Source organism: Notolepis coatsorum, assembly GCF_963971535.1.
Source record: "Notolepis coatsorum genome assembly, chromosome: 10".
NCBI classification, from domain to species: Eukaryota; Metazoa; Chordata; class Actinopteri; order Aulopiformes; family Paralepididae; genus Notolepis; species Notolepis coatsorum.
The window spans coordinates 79,286,645-79,299,185 of NC_140174.1; the positions used below are offsets into that span (position 1 = coordinate 79,286,645).

The 12,541-nt window shown below is 40.1% G+C and overlaps 1 protein-coding gene across 1 annotated transcript; it reads left to right on the forward strand.

Annotated features, from left to right (window-relative positions):
- Nucleotides 1–254: 254 nt before the first annotated feature.
- On the forward strand, nt 255–10,223 carry tectb (tectorin beta; the record flags this gene model as incomplete). Its single annotated transcript, XM_084323067.1, is given in 11 exon segments — nt 255–324; nt 816–1,006; nt 2,632–2,783; nt 2,893–2,965; nt 3,286–3,389; nt 3,495–3,578; nt 4,102–4,139; nt 4,142–4,263; nt 4,956–5,034; nt 6,706–6,738; nt 10,177–10,223. Coding segments are annotated over 11 exon segments (993 nt in total).
- Nucleotides 10,224–12,541: the final 2,318 nt, after the last annotated feature.

Below are 12,541 nucleotides of genomic sequence, written 5' to 3' on the forward strand. Positions count from 1 at the left end.
AAGTGGAGAGAGGGGAGGAAGGGTGGAAGTATAAAACAGCCCACAACTTGTCAAGATGTTAGTTTTAGTGTTAGAAGAGCTATGAAGAAAAACATCTGACACCAAACTAGTGTCCTGACCCAGTTATTTTCTTATAGTCTTCAAATCTATGGTAAGTGTTTTTAATGACAAATTCACAGAAATGCTTACGTTTTTTAAAGATACATGTACTTCTAAGGTTCTGAAATTCTGTAATGTCTTTGCAGAACTAAATAATGGCTACCATCGGTGCTCTTCTAGTGCTTCTTCTGCCCGTTGCATGGACCTGTTCTCCCCAAAAAGCAGGTAATCATTTTGTATCTTCTTCAGTAACATTTCCAGTAGGTTACATTCTCTACACTAAATGATTTGACCGAGCATCATACTGTGGCAACAGTGGAAGTCCAAGCAAACAATTGTGGTCGGGGTTCCCATTATTGTATGGACCAATCTTCAAAGTGCTCCACCATTTCACAATGTCTATTTCACGTAAGCCTTGCCTTAAAGGTACGTTCAAATACAACACCAAATTCAGAACACATACAAAGCCAATGGAAAACGCAGGAACTGAGTGAGACCACAGTGTCACACATGCAGTGTTAGTGTTAGAAACCTGCTCACATTGGTGCCTTATTTGTAAATGTCAACAATGCTACTGTTGAGACCAAACACACGTGCATGTCTTCACGCCAGTTTTGATAGTTATCAATATCAAACTGACGGGAAGGAAAGCAAGACTAGAGCTAGAGTTTATGATTTGTATAACTATCATTTGTTTCTCTGTGCCTTTTGGACAGACTATGTGATGGTGTCGTGTTTCCCCAACGCCATCATTGCCAACATTCTGGAATGTCCTTACGGCTGGGAGATCGACCATCTGTCCCTGGGAGGGGTCTGCTACACCGGGCTGAACACCCCAGGCTACTATCGCTTCACCATCCCCGACCTGACGCCCAGAAACCACTCCTACTGCGGGACCCAAGCTGAGGTGAGACACCCGGCCAGAACTGAACACATTAAACCTGAATACAAAGTGCTTCTAGGTGCCGCATGTGACATCATGTCTTCAGAAGTAGTGAGTATTATATATTGATGATGAGTTGGAACAATGCAGACAACATGAAAGTCATGCCCCGTCCCGGGCGGCTGAGTGGCGCAGTGGGAAAGGCGCTCGCCACTAACGCAGGAGATGCTGGTATCGAGCCCAGCTCTAGGCGTTGCTACTGGCTTGGCCGGCCGTCATACTAACACAATTGGCAGTGTTAGAGGGTGGGAAAGCCGGTGGGTGGGGATTGGACGTTGTGGACAGCGACTCCTACAGGTCGGTTGGGTGACGCCGGTGCGGCGGAAACAGGAAGTATCGGGGGCAGTGTGAGCCTCCCACGCGTTACTCCTCGCCACTGAGAGTTCGAGCTGCTGCGGTGAAAAGATGCGACAGGCTGCCTCCTCATGTACCGGAGGTGACGCATGATGCAAGGCTTCTATCCTCACTACAGCCGACCAGTGGGAGGCATAGTCTAGCAACGTTCAAGACAGGGAGGGAAGAATTGGAAAAAAATACTAAATAGAAAATGGGGAGAAAAAGTGGATAAAAAAAAAGAAAGTCATGCCCCCTCCCGACGTATCTGGTCTGCCGACGCCAACCCCCTGTCGACCGATCGCCGATCCTGTGGTCACAGGTCATTCTCTGTTGCTGCCCCCTCTCTGTGGAATGCCCTTCCAGTCCACATAAAAAATGCCCCCCCCCCCCCCCCCCTGCCAACATTCAAAACGGCCCTCAAAATCCTTCTTCACAAAGCCTGTGTGAAAAAAACTTCTTCACACAGGCATTCCCTCCTAAACTGCTGTCACCCCTATGTTTTTCTCCCTTGTTGACACACATCTATTTTAATAATTGTGTCATTATTAAAGAATGTTGTTTAACCTTGTCATTATTAAAGAATGTTGTTTAACCTGCAACCTTACGACCACCATCCTCCAGAGCCTGCAGGATATTGAAAGACCCTCACCACCCCAATAACAGCCTGTTTCAGCTGCTGAGGTCAGGCAGACGCCTGCGAACCCCAGCTACTAGGACAGAGCGGCTTAGGCTCAGCTTCTTCCCCAGGCCATCAGAGCCATGAACAATGAACATTGAGTGCTCAAAACATTGAACTATCCACACACAAGCACACATGAACACACCACGACACGCACGCTGTGCACGCTCACACACGAGCAGCCACTTAACACTTTAACATGAGCGGGCACACACTCATGTCGCACACACGCACACTTATGGCCAAAGGAGAGGACACTTTAAATTAGAATTAGAATAACAGGAACAGTGTATTGCACTATAAAAGCTAACTAGCATGTCCCATATGCTCTGTAAATAACTATGTACAGATACCGAGATGTCACTCCATGTTACCTGTTACCTGTTACTGCACAATGTTGTTTTAAATTTTTTGATTCTATTATATGTTGTACCACTGTATTGCACATCGTTGCGGGCAAGACCACCCGCATTTCATTGTATACCTGTATGCCGTGACAATGAAAACTCTTGACTTGACTTGACTTGACTTGACCTCTAACCATGGTCTGCTCATTTCCGTTGTTTTCCACCAGTACATGCCCGGCAAAGATCCCAAGTACGTCTTCTTTAACTCCATCGTGTCTAACGACACCACGCAGATCGTCCGCAACCAGCCAGTCAACTATACCTTCAGCTGCACTTACCGCGCCGCCTACTTGGTGAACAATGCCGTCTTCAGCCAAAGGTAAGCATCTATCAGAAGACACAAGGTCGCCGTGGTAACAATGCAGACGACGTGTGCATTCTAACCCAATGACTTGCAGCGTTTTTACTAAACCCTTTGCTTTTTCCAGAGTGGCGACAGTTTATGTGAACAACGGGAGTTTAGGCACATTTAAATCACAGTTGTCTATGAATGTGTTCACGGTGAGTGACTACACACCATCTCACTATCTGCAGTGGATGCCACTTTTGTCCTCTTTGTCAGATGCAAAGCGGGTGGATGTGATAAAACTGTTTGATTTATATGTATGGGTATTTTATGTTTATGGTTTATTTGATTGAAATGATTTGATTATTTGAAACATATCATTAAGGCCAGAAGTCTGAAAGAGAAATCACTATATATTTGGTATATATTTGTTGTATCTGTGACACTTATTAAGGAGGTCTATTGTTTAAAATGAATCAATCGGGCAGGTAAGGTCAGATAAAAGAATACAACAATTCTACATATATTTTTGTAGAACTCAAAATTCCTATACGCCAAGGATGCTCCCTATGTTATTGACACGTCCGAGATTGGGTCAGAGGTCTTCATTGGCATCGAGGCAAAAGGGCTAAGTAACAGGTATGTGAAGCCTTAGCCCCTTTCAGAAAATATATATTAATTTAGAGAAATGACAGAGGGGACATGCGACAACCCTGAGTTATCCTCCCTGTCTGCATCATTCAGATTCAAAGTGGTCATCATCAACTGCTGGGCCACGCCCAGTCCTTACTCCACGGACAGGAAGAGGTGGAGTCTCATCATTAACAGGTAGTTGAATTTCACACCTGTGGCATTGTAAACATACCTTCCATTACAATTCTTATTCCGTGAATTACGTGGAATAAGCACATTATTATAGAGTCATCAACGAGGACTGCAGAGACTCAACCATTAAATGGCTTATTGCACACAACTGAGCGTGGCAACGTGGTCCGCATTCCCAAACAATCACAAATCGTACTCATTAAAAACACAGGTTTTTGCATCCTTGAAAAATAATACTATTGTATAAGCAAAGCTCAAACTAAGTAGCAAATAACTTGAAGAATGTTCAATAGTAATATTTACTTCCATGTTGGCAATCATTTTGTAAGAGCAGGTGTTCCAAATGGATTATAATGTGGCATCATCGCATGCTTACTTGTCGGATGAACTCCTTAAACATTTGTATTCGTGACATTGTGTATTTGTTAGACATGTGATTGATTAGGAAATTAAATACAATAATTAAATAAACAAACACAATCTGTCGACTCCCCCCCCCCCCCCCCCCCCCCCACCCCCTTTGCAGCTGCGCATCTGACCACACAGTCACCATTTTTGAGAATGCCAAGACAGCCGCTCCATGTTCAAGTTCAACTCCTTCCGATTCCAGCGACAAGACAAGGTGTCTACCGTCTGGCTTCACTGTGAGGTCCAGGTCTGTGATGGAGAGAGAATCGTCTGTCAGCCTGTGAGTACGACGCCTCAAAGAAGCATCCAATGAATTAAAGCTTCCGAACATGAGGACCTTGTAGACTCAATCACATACAATTCCATGGAATTATGCAGATCATTTAGTGGATTAGTCTACTCTACATGGTTCTCATCCCATTGGCCAGGCAAGGAGGACCAAGTGGACTCAACCACAATACATTTTTATTAGGATTCAGTGGCATCCAGACAATAAGGTCATAGTAACATGTTATGACAATGACACTATGTAACACCCATCATCTACACACACTGCACAAACATCCACATGTACACACTCACTTTAAACAAACACTCACCTTACCACTCACTTTAGACACTTTAACACACTTTATATTTATCTATTATTAAAGAGATTTGCACCACATTCATACCTCATTTGTCCCTCTACCCCAAGTTTTGTACCTCTGCATTCTACCTCACTATTACTAATTTTACTCTGTATTGTATTGTATTGTATATATATGTATATTGACTTTACCTACTTTTTACTTCTTATTTATTTATTTTACTTACTTTCTCTATACTGTATGTAGCACACTCTCAGGGGCTCATAAGAAACAAGCATTTCATTATAAAGTAGTCTGTATTTTGTTCTGACAAATAAAAATAAACTTGAACTTGATGTTGTTGAACCAAAATGTAATATTCACAGTTTATTCTTTTTTTTAGCCCCCTTGCACTTCCAGGAGTCTCTCAGCCGAGGTAGAGCCAAGTGGAGGGGTGCTTACTGCCGAGTTTCAAATAAGAGGTACCGTATATCTCATACAGTGCCCTTAGTCACTAAGAAAGACACAGTAGTTCATTCTGTATGATCAGGTCTGGCTTGTGTCACAGAGTTGGGCGGCACAGTGGTTAGCACTGCTGCCTCACAGCAAGAAGGTCCTGGGTTCGAACCCCAGTAGAGGGCATTTCTGTGTGCAGTGGGTTTCCTCCAGGTACTCTGGTTTCCTCCCACACCATAAAGACATGCATGGTAGGCAGGGACTACAGAAAATGATCTCATTAGCTAATTCTGGCACATTTACATTGATGTGGGAACTGAAGATGTTGATTAATGTGCACTGTCCCTGAAAAAAAAATAAAAAATTAACTTAAGTTGGAGAAGTCAGTTAACTCCCCATCTCCCCTAAAAAAATATTCATTTACGTGGTTCGATCAATAAGGCGGCTGCCTTTTCATGCTGGCAAGCACCGTTTTGAAAGTGGGTCAGTTACAGGTTTCAACCCAGGAGAGGAAACTATAGTCCTTGCTGCATGAATACCACCTGCAACACTGGTGCTGTTTGACTCGGATCACACGGTGAGCCCTGCTCTCCAGCTGGGGTCCTGGAAGTTTAGGGGGTAAGTGTAGTGGAATCTTGATTAACCTGCTACTTTAAGGTAACAGTGTTAAGAAGTTGATTAACCTCAGTCCCAATAACACTACCCTTTGACTAAATCAAGTGTACACTTTTAATTAACTTTAATTAATCCTGTATTATCAGATCTCAATTTCACAGATTTGGAGAAGCTGGTCAAACTCACTCCCCATAAATACTAAAACATTTTAAATGTACATAATCGCTAAAGCGGCTGACTTTCATATTGGCAAGCACCAGACCGACGGTTTGAAACTGGGTCAGTGGTACAGGTTTCAAGCTAGGAGAGGAAGCTATAGTCCAGGGGTTCTCAAACTTTTTTATACTACGACCCCATTTTATTCAGGTTTTCTTTTGGCGACCCCACACCTCAGGAAGGATAATAATGATAATCTAGCGTTGATTTCAGGAAGATTTCGATAATCAGGCGAAAAATGACAACGTGTTTAGTGTATTCCACTAAAACACTATTATCGCGTCTTTTCCTGGGATTACTAAGAATCACCAAAACTATACTCATATTCAAAACGGTATAAAACGGAAATGTACGGATGAAAAATCTGTTTTGTGCATGTTGACTGGAAGCAACTCACTGACAGTCGACGGGTGTATTAGACCAATAGCTATAATATAAGATATATTTTAAGCACTCGCAAATCTCGCAGTCTCCCCATTGATTAAAGCGATGGCGTTCTAGCGCCCCCTGGCTCATTAAGCGATGGCGCTGAATGAGTTAATGTATTGCGTAATTTCAACGTGGAATTAAGGAATATCACAATAAAAGCACACGTTGTTGAACTTGATCATGCATATTTAGAACATTTTATTACAGCACTATGTTATCAATACACATTTATAAAACGAGGCATATTTAGCCAAAATATGTTGCCAGAACATAAAAACCCTACTGTCACCTACCCACGACCCCACTTTGGGTCGCAACCCGTAGTTTGAGAACCGCTGCTATAGTCCTTGCTAGCATGAATGACACCTGTAGTGTTACAGGTGACTTTCACTGTGTGTTCTGTACTTTGTCTTACAAATGCTTTGGGTTTTCTACAGGTAATTGGTCCTCCAATAATGGACACATAACAGGTAATACAATATCCTGTAGCCTAGTAATGATCATCAATCAATCATTATAATTACATTAATAGTTACATTAACATTATTATATCAAAATATACTTAATAATCTGAGTAATCCAGCAGCACACACCAGATGTATTTGAATCAACTTCTTTATTTATTTCCTCAAATTTATTTCCCCCTGTTTTCTATTACTTTAATGACTAGATAAACAACATGTTGATCTGAATACTTCAGGTGTGCGCTAAAATACTCTTATTTAAATGTGCTATAGATAAACATTTTATGTAATATTATATATATATATATATATATATATATATATATATATATATATATATATATATATATATATATAATACATCTGCATAGCTTTTAGAAAGTATTTATTTCCCCCCGAAAAAAACGATTGATTAATGAATCATCATTAAAAATAAATTGCGGGTCCAAAATTAATGTTGTTGTTTACATGTCGCATGTATCCCCACGTGGAATGCACCTGATTGGATAAATTATGTGCTGGTGCTCTAGTGCGACATCTAGTGGCTGAATGTTATCTATTCTCCACTTGCACAACCTGAAAGTAGGCACTTCCGGCTGACTTCCGGTTGCGAATGGTACTTCCTGTCCCATCCAAATACATTGGTTTTAGCTACTTTTCTCCCGTTATTTAAACAACTTTGTCGTCACAGAGAGGCAATGAAACGTTTGTATTATTATAGTATAGAATGTATTTAATAAGCAAACGTTTGTCAGCAGGGTTTTTGGGCTGTATTTCATGTAAAAACGTTCACTGTTAGTTTACTTGCTCACGCTAATTAAGGCTAATGCTGGCTAACAGAAGCTAGCGCAAGAAACGACGCCGCAAAGTATTGTTTATAGTGCATTTCTTGCCACCTTATAGCATTTGTACATTTGTATGACAGTCTATAATGCTCCCGTGAGGTTTTTCCGGACGTTTTGGTAATGATTTTCACTATAAAATCATATTTATAAATGACAGGAAGTTGATAAACTGTCCGGGATAGCTTTGAGCTAACGATCTTTTCCATTCTAAACGTAACGTTAGTTGTTCAAAACATTACCTGTCTATATAATTTGTTCCTCAACGTTATATAGACAGGTAATGTTTTGTAAACTAACTGCAGCCTGCTACAGTTAGAAGCTAACGTTAGCCAGCAAGCTGCAGCCTGCTACATTTAGAAGCTCATGTTAGCCAGCAAGCTGCAGCCTGCTACAGTTAGAAGCTAACGTTAGCCAGCAAGCTGCAGCCTGCTACAGTTAGAAGCTAATGTTGAGGAACAAATTATATAGACGGGTAATGTTTTGAACAACTAACGTTACGTTTAGAAGCTTGCTGGCTAACGTTAGCTTCTAACTGTAGCAGGCTGCAGCTTGCTGGCTAACGTTAGCTTCTAACTGTAGCAGGCTGCAGCTTGCTGGCTAACGTTAGGTTCTAACTGTAGCAGGCTGCAGTTAGTTTACAAAACATTACCTGTCTATATAACGTTGAGGAACAAATTATATAGACAGGTAATGTTTTGAACAACTAACGTTACGTTTAGAATGGAAAAGATCGTTAGCTCAAAGCTATCCCGTCAGTTTTCATCAACTTCCTGTCATTTAGAAATATGATTTTATAGTGAAAATCATTACCAAAACGTCCGGAAAAACCTCACGGGAGCATTATAGACTGTCATACAAATGTACAAATGCTATAAGGTGGCAAGAAATGCACTATAAACAATACTTTGCGGCGTCGTTTCTTGCGCTAGCTTCTGTTAGCCAACATTAGCCTTAATTAGCGTGAGCAAGTAAACTAACAGTGAACGTTTTTACATGAAATGCAGGCCAAAAACCCTGCTGACAAACGTTTGCTTATTAAATACATTCTATACTATAATAATACAAACGTTTCATTGCCTCTCTGTGACGACAAAGTTGTTTAAATAACGGGAGAAAAGTAGCTAAAGCCAATGTATTTGGATGGGACAGGAAGTACCATTCGCAACCGGAAGTCAGCCGGAAGTGCCTACTTTCAGGTTGTGCAAGTGGAGAATAGCACCTTTAATTTGGACTTTATTTGTTTCTGCTTTGACTGGCTCCAAAGAGGTACCCTCATGTCACGATCGGGTGGGGGCAGAATGTGCAGCAAAATATATGTAAATACATGACCTAGTCACCTATAGTGTTTAATTACTCTAACGTTTAATTTGTTGATTTTCTCTCACAGGAACATCACTGTGCCTCCTGCTGGTGGCGCTGGGAAACACATGCCTTGGTCTTTTGAATTTCCCAAGATTGTTTTGAACAAAAAAAAAATTTATGCATCTTTCACATATAGAAAGTTTAAGCTCATTTGCACAAACACTCACACACACACACACACACACAGGCGCACACACACAGGCGCACACACACACACGCGCGCGCATATCGACCAGGACTCAGGGAGTGTATGACCATATTCCCCTTAAACAGCTGTACTGTGTCAATCATTTGATGAATACACAAATAGTTTCTAGTTTCAACATTTTATTGAAGTTTGTATTCAACTTGTGTGCTGTTAATCTTGTCAATATGATGTACTATGTTGCTTTAAAGTTTTATCATTAAGATGTACTGAAAATAAAAGAAAATATGATCTCAAGTCTGTTTTGTTTTACCAGCCACTCAATGTGATTCATAAGACAATTGTTGGGATAAGAATAAACACAAAGGTAGAAACATCTGGATAAACTCACTCCTACATATTCTAATTTTAATTGCACTTCCCATAAAGGTCCCACATTATGGAAATGGCGCTGGGAAACCACTCCTTGACATTTTACATTTGAGGTAAGAATTAGTGAGTTCTCAGTAATGTTTGAGGCCCATTATGACATGGCACACAAGATGCCTCTGGCTTTTAGGGATTCCCTTTTCTGAAATAAAGATTAGACAAGCTGTAATGTAGCCCTCTTTGTGGTGTAATTTGTCCTGCATCCAACAAAAACGGCCTGTCCAATACAGGGAAAGAAAGATGTTTGGCAAAATAAATTATTCAAAAATAGATTTATAAGATTCCACAGACTCAAGGAAATTGTACAAAATGTAAGGAGAAATACAAAATATGGGACCTTTAAGGCATATATTTCTAAAGCTAAAGATATTCAAAATGGATCATATATACTTACATCTCAGATGATATATGTGTCATAATGTCCTACATAATGTTAAATTGACTCATACAGTACAAACATAATCCTTCTCAATCATCACTTAAACACAAATAACTATAGACTGTGATGAGGTGATTTCCAATGTACTTCAAGACAAGACAGGCTACATGGTATATGATATGAATGCTGGTTCTAATGACTAATACACTTTGGTTTTATATTATAATGCATTTAATTAAAGGAGAATACCACCCATTTTAACCCATGTTATTCCTGTGCCCCAGGAGAGTTCAGAGAGAAGCCTCCAATCGGTGATGTCACTGGGATGTAATATCTTACACCCAAATATGGTTTATATTTTAGCATTGGTAGATGGTCTGAACCAGAATTCAAACCTCATTTGGGTGTAAGAGCTCGCACAAACATGTGGGACCCTGATGTAAACAAGACAAACGTCTTTCTCTGGTCTGCATCCCCTTAACAATTGTGTGTATTGAGCCGTACTGTATTGTACCCATTCTGCAATCTGTTAAATAAAGTTTTCATTCATTCATTCATTCATTCATTCATTCATTCATTCATTCATTCATTCATTCATGGCCTCATAAGGTCAGAGCCCCATTCATCGTCTATGGAGCAGCCCCAGATTTTACATCTCAGTTACATCACAGGGTTCTCTCCATATAATTATCTGATTTCTAGCTTTAGGAGAGAGTGGTGCGTGTTCACAAATGTATACTAAACTGTCCTGGGGCACAGGAAGAACATTATGTGAATTCTTAAAATGGGTGGTTTTACCATTTAAAGCTGTATGCTTTAACTTGTACCCCAATTTTATCATAGAAAACCATACCAAATTAAATATACATTTTGATAGTATAAATACATTTCATACCAGCAAGTCATATCTTGAATATATATCATATTTGACAACAACTCTCTACCCTACCATATTGGTTGATTGACAATTTGACATACTGTAATGGGTTGGCAGGAAACTCACTGACACAGGTATACTACCTAAATTACTACATAAAACTCCTAGAATCAAAATGATCAAATTCACAGACTCAGTTTGTTTTTAACCATCGTAATGTTATTGTATAATACATGCAGTGTATGGTAGTGAAAGAACAGTCATGCTTATTGCCTTGCATTCAAACACGGTGTCATCAGAAAATGTAAATAACATACTAATCGACCAAAAAAGGTACAAGTAATATAGGTTTTGTATCAGCAAAAGTCCAAAACAAACACTGCAACCGGGAGTCGAACCAACAATGATTGTTAAGGTTAGTTTTAACATTCACTTAACAGTTATGGTTAACTCATTCAACACCAATCACGGAAAAAGTCGGGTTAACTCGCCAACCGTTCAGCGTCAATCACGAGAAAAGTCGGGTTTTAATCATTATTTCTTTTATTAGCTAATAGCTATATCCATTCATTTTCATCCATCCAGCCTGATGTTATCATTGGGAATGGGTCTGAGCTCGCAAAAGGGCAAATACCGCCGCCTACGCCTTCCAGCAGGTATTGCACTCTATTAGAAATGGTGTAGTTTCTTTTCAGGGCCGATCTGAGCTGTGCGGGCGGGGTTTAAATAATCAGATGAGGCAGGCCTTTACAACGATGGCATGGTACACTAACCCCGCCCCGCCCGTTCATGTGTAACGCTCGGTAATGTGGGACGGACCTCCACGAGCAGTATTTGGAATGGCGATCAGATAATTGGATAATCTTTTTTGCATTACATCAGAGATAAGGTAAGAACACTATATATAAAATCTTGCGTTGATCTGATATTTCTTTCTACCGCGATCGTGGCTGTCTGTGTGTGTGTGTGTGTGGCTGTGTGCCTCACTCTCCATATAATTATCTGCATGAGGAAGGATAATAATGATAATCTAGCATTGATTTCAGGAAGATTCGATAATCAGGCGAAAAATGACAACGTGTTTAGTGTATTCCACTAAAGGGCTATTATCGCATCTTTTCCTGGGATTACTAAGAATCACCAAAACTATATTCATATTCAAAACGGTATAAAACGGAAATGTACGGATGAAAAAACTATCCGTTTTGCACATGTTGACTGGAAGCAACTCACTGACAATCAACGGGTGTATTAGACCCATAGCTATAATATAAGATATATTTTAAGCACTCGCAAATCTCGCAGTCCCCCCATTGATTAAAGCGATGGCGTACTAGCGCCCTCTGGCGCATTAAGCGATGGTGCAGAATGAGTTAAGATATAAAGTTAGGGTTAAGGTTAGGGTTAAGGTTATGGTTACTTTAAGGTAACAGTGTGGTTAAGGTTAGGGTTTGGTTGAGACTATTCGAAAAGTGTGTTTCAGTAGTCTTGAGGTAAAGGCACTTGCCTCCCATGTAAGCGCCCTGGGTTTGTTCCCCAGCAGGGGTACTCAAATCCCCCCTTTCTGAAAAATGTGATTATGTAATATTATGTACTTATTACATAATATATTGTGCCTTTTCGATACAATATATTATTATATAAATACATTACTTATTGTTATAACATAATATACAATAAGTAGCCTACCTTTTTTCCTGTGGTCGATTAGTACTTTATTTAAATGTTTTAAGTGAGATCAGTCTGATTGCTCATACTTCAGCAAGAAAACA